Source organism: Plasmodium inui, assembly GCF_000524495.1.
Source record: "Plasmodium inui San Antonio 1 unplaced genomic scaffold supercont1.25, whole genome shotgun sequence".
NCBI lineage: Eukaryota > Apicomplexa > Aconoidasida > Haemosporida > Plasmodiidae > Plasmodium > Plasmodium inui.
The window spans coordinates 227,178-235,164 of NW_008481859.1; the positions used below are offsets into that span (position 1 = coordinate 227,178).

General features: G+C 38.3%; 2 protein-coding genes across 2 annotated transcripts; both read left to right on the plus strand.

Annotated features, from left to right (window-relative positions):
* Positions 1-3,794: 3,794 nt before the first annotated feature.
* On the plus strand, positions 3,795-4,446 carry C922_04589 (hypothetical protein; the record flags this gene model as incomplete). Its single annotated transcript, XM_008820168.1, has 2 exons — positions 3,795-3,830; positions 3,859-4,446. 2 exons carry the CDS (start codon positions 3,795-3,797, stop codon positions 4,444-4,446), a joined length of 624 nt encoding a protein of 207 aa, XP_008818390.1.
* Positions 4,447-4,536: 90 nt separating this feature from the next.
* C922_04590 (hypothetical protein) lies at positions 4,537-5,168 on the plus strand (the record flags this gene model as incomplete). The annotated part of the gene is made up of 2 exons (XM_008820169.1): positions 4,537-4,720; positions 4,999-5,168. 2 exons carry the CDS (start codon positions 4,537-4,539, stop codon positions 5,166-5,168), a joined length of 354 nt encoding a protein of 117 aa, XP_008818391.1.
* Positions 5,169-7,987: the final 2,819 nt, after the last annotated feature.

Consider the following 7,987-nt stretch of genomic DNA (forward strand, 5'->3'; position numbering starts at 1 on the left):
CTATGGTACTTGGTTCAGCTAGCCCTATTCAGAACACTGAGAACACTTTCAGGGAATAATTCACGAGAATGTATTGAAGTTTACTTCAAGGTAACCGTGGCGTACAACTATTATGAGGCCATAATTCATTTGATCCATCACGTTGCTCAAGTTAGTACGTTTCATTAATGCCTGAATAATTTCGCCCTCCTGTTAAATGAAGGTAACAGAGATACAGAATCAGACTCTATAAATCACACTAAAATCCCTATGGGGATATGTGTTGCTTATCTATTTTTAGGCGGAGGTGTTGTTCAGAGTGAAGAAGTGTGATGTTCTCAGTGTATAGTCTATTATTGGTTACCTGCTTTTTTTACTTATGAACTCAGAGAGTTTAATAAGAATGTGCGTATATAAGAGAAAATCAATGGAGAAGTACTTTTTATCATGTGAGGGAAAGTTTAATTACAATAAGGAAATACGCGAGAAATGTAAATGTGGAATTGGAAGGAATACAAATGATATATCGTATATGATAACGAAGTGTTTAGAGAGTCTGAGTTACTTTACTCAGGTGTCACATATTGCGGAATCAATTCCTTAAGTAAGATTATAAGGGAACGGGTTTCAAACATCAGTATATATTCCAGACATATATCAGGTGTATGGAATTATGAAAAGATATGTGCCTCCCCCTCAATCGACATTATGCTCGGTCCATGAAACATACCCCTGTAGTGGCTTGTCTATGAAGTTATACATTGTATTTCAAAAACACATAAATAAGGAAAGAATACCTCTATGGTGTCACGTAAGAAATGTGATAGGATGCCAGTCCATTGTATGAGACTATAGAGTTGATGACTACCTATATTTCTGTGATCCATAATGACATGCCGATTTAATAGACACAGGGACAGAATGAAATATGAACAAAGAGTGTTAAAAGCATATATAGTTGTACGGCGAGAATAGGTGTGTACGATGAAAGAGAGTATTTATAAGTTGGTTGGTCTTTCCCTTTTTTCTGTGTCCTCCCTGTTTAATTAGCTAATCTTATGTGTTCAGTGTGATATTTCTGATGGAATTCAAAGAAATCTCTGTACAAGTTGTGACTCAGGAGACAAGTTTGCATGTTCTTTGTAAAAGGAACATGGAATAAAGACTGCGTATGAAGAAAAAAAAAGAAACCCTGCATAAATTTGATATGAGGTGTATCCTGTGAACTTATACGAGTGTATAAGAAATATAATTTCTGTGACGCTTCATTTTCTTCAAAGGAATCCTGGTTCATGGAATAACAATAACCACTTTTCAGAAAGTATAGAGGAATTTATTACATGAGTCTGCTACCATGAATTCGAAGAATAGTCTCTAGTAGCATTGCATGTTAGATTATAAGAGTGACCAACAATGTAAATCTTCAGTTTCCATCATAGTACATGAAACAGACTAATTAGGATGGCTGCACTTAATAAGGTTGATTTTATTTAGCTCAACTTTACAGGGTCGTTTTATAAGGTAAAAATTAGGGCAGCAGTGGCCACATCGTTGTCATATTTCATGTAACACCATAACAGAATTGATAACGATAAACTAGAACCAGAAGAAACAGAGCAAAACAACAACAGAGTTGTACAATGAAGGAAAACCCATATGACATACAAAGGGAAGACACCATAAAAAATAAGGACCGTATACATAACGCGGCGTAGCGATAATTTAAATTAAGGAAAAAAACATGGCCAAGCATATGAAACATATGATACTACGTGACCTACAGCAGGCCACAGTCGAGAGAAAAATAAAAAAGAATGGTAAAGTATAAAGAAAAGCAGTCAACTTCCAACCTTTTAAAGTGCGAATAAAATATTACGCCAACAAAATTATGGAGAAGCAAAAATAAGGAAGTTACGAAGCACGTGTATTTTAAAAATCCCAGAAGGTAGGATAAATTCGGCTACGTTATTTAAGAAGCTATGTATTAAGAGAAAAAAAAAAGCGAAAGCAAACATAACGAACCACCTCGTATAAAATAACCTCCGATCCCGCCAACTCAGTCCGTATAATACTCGGGCCTACCGCATAATGAATATTATATAAAAAAATGGTGCAGTAATTTAGAGAGTGAGGGGGAAGAACAAATACGGGTAGATACAAAAAGAGTCTCTAATAGAGCCTCTCCCTGACAAAAGTGAGGAATTATAATTAGGACACTCCAAGAAGAGGATGAATACTATAAATTTCTAGTAGGAATATTAGATTTGTAAACGTCTGCTAAGGAATATAAAATAGCAGGAAGAAGAAAACAAAAAAGATGCGAAACAGGAGAAAAAGGACACAAGAGACGTGGAACCGATAAAATATATATGGAACAATATAAAACAACAGCGAGAAAATATCATTATACATAAGGGCTAAGTAAATTCTGAAGATATATAGCCATAAGGATATGATTTATAAGAAACTGCCGGTGTCAATGGGATGATATTCAAAAGCCGGAAGAACATTTCATACCTGGGGGGAGAGTCAAATACCGAAATTCTTTTATTGAACAGACAAGCAGAGACCCTCAGTTCTATGAGACGAAAACTACTAAGTAGAAAATACGAATATAATAATGAAATTCTATTCTTCCTGTGATTTTACCAAATGTCAGGAGTATCTAGGGGTACTAAGATAAAGAGGATACGTGGAAACCCAATAACACTGAAGAATCAAAATAATACCAGATAGTGAGAATCAAAAAACACTTTTATAATACGGGATCTGCATGAATAAAATGGCGCCACTATGGAGAAAAAAATAGGACGGCATCTGGACCTTCTAAGGGACGCCTGTAGAGAAGTGGGCGGGATAACACCAGGATGGACACAGCAAATCCAAAACCTAACGGTAAGGCCCAGAGTAATAACAGACTCTCCTTTCACGTAGAATAGATAGAGGATCCAGAACCATAAAAGAGAGGAGCACATAAATAATTATTATGTGTCACAGCAACTCAGGGCAACCTGTCTGAGATCCATAAAAGAATAAATGACTTTCGCACAAAGAACAATTAATAAAAGAAATAAGAAAAGTTCACATTAACGAACAACCAGAACGAGGAGGCACCAGATATTAAGTAGTAATCGAGGGTGCCGATACAATAAACATAGTGTAGGAGCCAGAGAGAGAGGTGCATCGTAATGGCAGAGACAGTAACACATAAGAATCCGAGTATTTAGAGTCAAAAATATAGAACAAAGGAACAGCAGAGCTCCTTAATGGAATGAGAACATATAACCTAAGAAAAGAGTGATGGACAACGCCAAAAGATGCAGAATTATAGTGACACATAAAATATTGAGGAACAAGTGCATCATAGCCAGGGAAAGCTCACAGGAGACATCAGCTAAGGGAATATAGAAATAGGCATACCAGTAGCAAACAGCTAACACCAGCGAAACACATGGTTAACAGACAACTCCGCCCATATAAAGTCCAGGATTAAGGAAGAATCAGAAAACGGATCTCGCATCCCATGGGTGCAAAGGAACTGTAAAAGCTTAGCGAAGGACACAAGTTGTATAAGTAATAGGAAGAGATCCTCAGAGTAGTCCCATATCAACCCACAAAGGACACCGCGGCACTGCAGCCAAAACCAGTGGAGCAGTGCCACAAGAACAATAGAGCAGCAGAAGAAAAAGTTGCAGGACGTGCATAAAACTACGCTAACTTAAGGAAACACGAAGAGGACAGGAATAAAATGATGCTTTAAAAATAGAACCCTACAAGAGCGAGAGAATCTCCAAAAAAGAATGTCATCTCACTGAATGAGGAACATCGAAAGAGGCGACCAGGTCCTGATGGTAACATATTTTACTGTATCTCCTACAGGAAGAATTAATAGATTCCGTAACTGGAGCCTCCGTATACGATCTATTCGAAGAATATGGGAAAAAGCAAATTCATCCCCATTGTGACAACTGTTTTATAAATGACCGTAACGGGGAACCGAAGAAAATAACAGAATGTGTACTATGCCTTACAGGCATATTGGGAAAGTGGAAAGGACTCACCTGGGAGCAGTGGAAGAAAGACACAAAATACGAAAAAAAAGGAGACGAATTGGAACTCTGGAAGGATCTCGATAGTTGGGCATATCTATTAATGTCTAAAGACGAGACATTAAGGGCTTCCTGGGAGGGGAACATGCAGTATTTATGGAATAAGGTGATTCGAGGTATAGCCAAGGAGATACCAAATAGGGAGCGAAGAAGAAGAAACCTAGGGATACCTGTCAGCAAAGAGGAAGCCCTAATTAAGTTAACCCATGGATGGACGAATGCATTTATAGAAGAGACCAAAAGCAGGAAATTATCGACATCTGAAGTAATATGTACTGTGCTTAGTAGGATGGGATGGATGCCCCCAAGAGGGAAAATGCACGACATGTGTTCAAGCATAACTGGTAAGGAGGGATAAGAGAATACACACGATGCGTCAAGGGTACATTCTGTTAGTGACGTATCCAGCACCCACAGAGAAGGGAGTTTTCGGCGTCAACAACTTAATATGCATGCACATAAATGGAAAACACGAGTAGATCACGACCAATTATCGGGACTATCCGATAATGTACTAAATTATGACAATGCAGGAAATGGAATAAAGGAATTGCCTGGAGCCCACGAAACCAAGGGGATAGCAGGGAAAATACCATGGGGGAAAGTAGCTGTTGGAGTCATGGCTTCATTAAGTATCTGTTTTAATCTGTGGAAAGTAAGACGGAAGGGAGGCGCAATTACAGCAGGAGAAAGTCTGTGTTATAGAGAAAAATAATATTATGAGTGCCATATGTAAAAAGAAGCCTCGACCCCCAGAGGGATTCTGAGAGGGGCCACTTAAGGAAGCATAACCTTATATAATCCCAATGAGCAGCACAGGGAGAGTTGAAAATGAAGTAAGAAACACAAAGCCTTAGAGATGGCAGGATGGGGATATATGCAGAAATATTTGTATAGTTTACCCCTATAGGAAGTTTCCTAAGGAAACGAATATTCAGAAGGACCAACTCATTCAAGAAATGGACTGAACTGGATGAATGGGAAGACAGTGAAATTTCGAATAATGACTCACGTAACCAGACAGACGAGGATCCAGAGGATCGGGGGCATTCATATAGTATCCGATACGGCGTCAGATAACGAAAGTCAGGAAGGATAAGCCGATTATGTTTACTGTTTCGGTTTACAGTTCAGATGTAGGTGTGGGCTTCAAAATTTATATTCAGAGCCCAAGTTTTCGTTCAGGTTTAACGTTCTCATTTCAGATTTATGGTTCATGCCTTATCTTTGGCGTCCATACTCTGGGGGTTAATATTCTTTTTTACCTCAATATATAGAGCGCTTGCACACACTACATTGATGTTCACTGCTGTCTAATACACTAGGGAAGGGAAACATAATTGTGGCGAAAAGAACAATCAGTGCGGGTACATGCCCCTGTGGATCTGTTTTAAAATCAATAAGGAGACAATTAATTTATTCTTACAAGAAATAGACATTCCACACATATAAGTGCTTAACCATTATTACCGAAGATTACAAAAACAGAAGAGGAAGAGAAATGGAAGGCAGTGTGTAAAATCTCAGCATGCCCCCTCAATATTTGGACTTATCCTGATGCTACTGATCATGATGATAGAGTAACGAGATATTAGAATTCAGTCTTCTATAAGGGGAACGTGAAAAACCATAAAGCAGCCCTAGGAATCCGCGATTTCGGTGAGGCTTCGGAAAAGGAATACATCAGAATTTTCCTGTGCCATCCTGAAACAGGAAGAATGAAATAAACAACTCGTTCTTTTCCTATGAAGCAGGCGTAATACTTCCCTTATTACCTATGTTTCGAGGGTATATTCGTTGTTTATTCCTGATTTGTACGAATAATTAAAGCCTTTTGTTGTGTATTCCTATTAGAAGGGATGCCTATATTTTCTAATAGGGCAGATTATTAGAATGAATCCTTCAGGCATCGTAACAAGGATGTCCAATATTGCTGAAATATGAAGATTTGGTATTTCCGAAGTATTGATTTATTTGGAGGTACACTCCTTTTTTGCGCTATCTCAGGAACAATACGGTACAGCAGGATACAGCAATCCCTCATTATCAGGGAGAAGACGAATCATCCTATGTGAAACTTTGCGGTGATATCTTAGTGTATATCCCTGTTAAACGACTTAACACAACCTCGAAGCCATGATAGTTAATGAAGTATATGTTAAACATTCAAACAGTTCATAAGTGGCTGTATTCAAGTGAAATAAACATTATAAACAGATATCAACAGAGCTGGAATAGAGAAACGTATACTCCTTCCTTATTCCAATTGAAACCACAGAAATTGGGCGATTCTTAGAAATATTAGCAACTGACCCCATAATTGTCAGGATATCTCGCATTTCACAAAGAAAGAACCGTCCTTCTATATATAAGTATTGTATTGAGCATATATCTACACACTGTCGGGGAATCTCCTTTGACGTCATAGTCAGCCACAGTTTTCCCTCTTTTTCCTTCATGTTCCCCGTTTATTTTGTGCGTCTCATCATTATATCGGGAATTGATTTTATCATTTCTTTCTCCTTTTTCTTAAAGTGTTAATTTCTCCGTGAAATTATATGTTTTCGTATAAGCCTGACATGATTAATTCAGTAGCTGTCTTCTTAAGGAAACCTCTGGAAAATAGCCTATTTAAGTGATCCCCGATTAAAGTGACTCTGTGCAGAACTCTGTGTCGAGCTTGTCCTCATCTACTGTTCTTTTTATTCTTTGATTCAAGGTACACATAGTTCTTCTCACTATATTCAGGTATATAGTGACGTGGAACATAATGCAGGCTCTCATGTGTGGCCTGACGCTTCGAGCGTCGTTCCTTGTGGCCTAATTTTCGCGAACGTCTTCTCCTGTCGCGTAATTTGTGGCAACGTCCTTTCCTATGGCGTAACTCTAGGGAAGGTGCTTTCATGTGGCTTAATTCTAGTGAACGTGCTTTCATGTGGCATAACCCCGGCACGCCTGTTTTTCCGAGTTGCCTTATATAGATTTTCTTATTTATTTTCCTGAGGAAGATATACTTCTGTGCGGTTTCTCTTTGACGATATATTTTCGGGAGGGTTCTCTATATAGACGACTGTTTCCGCAAGATTTATATGAACCTGTTTGTTCGTGTACTACTTACTGTTATGATAACATTTTCCACAGCATCTTTCTGAGGAGGCCTGTTGCGCTGGTACTCTTATAAAGATGCCTTTATTTGCTGCATTTTTATCACGATTTTTTTTGTGTAGTTTTCCCTTAAAAATCTTTTGTTTCTCCCCATTTTTATGATGCTCCGCTGTTGCGTTATTGTGCTGTTTTCGTGTTACCTCATTGGGCTTTTTATGGTTCTGTCGCGGCACTGTGATGCCTTCTCTGTGTGTGGCATCTTCCTAAGGATGCTTATATCTGCCATGTCACTATACTGATGCCTCTTGGTTTTTCATTCCTGCATACCTACATTTTTTTCCCTGCGTCAATATGAAGATGTTCTTGTGCGCGGCATTTTGTTGAGGATGATATTTCTTGTTTCATTCTTATGAAGTTTTGCTTTTTTTTATGGTGCTCCATTGTGGAGTATCTTCCCTGTGGGGCATTTTTTCTCCGAATATTCATTTTACGGCGCTGTACCTTTAATACATCTTTTCGCCTGTCCTCCTTATAAAGAATGTTTCTTCTGCTGTGTTTCTATGAAAATTCTTCCTTGTGTTGTATTTTTTTTTGGACGATAGTTTTTTCCTGGGGTGGTCTAATGATGTTTTCTGTTCCACGTCATTGTGGAAATTGTTCTCCGTGTGGCATTTTTCCTAGGAAGAATCTTCTTACCGCCTTATATTTATGATATTTTTCCTTTTGGCTGTTTTATAAAGATGCCTATTCCTTTTACCATATTACCGCGAAGGAATTCTTCTGCGAGGCATTTT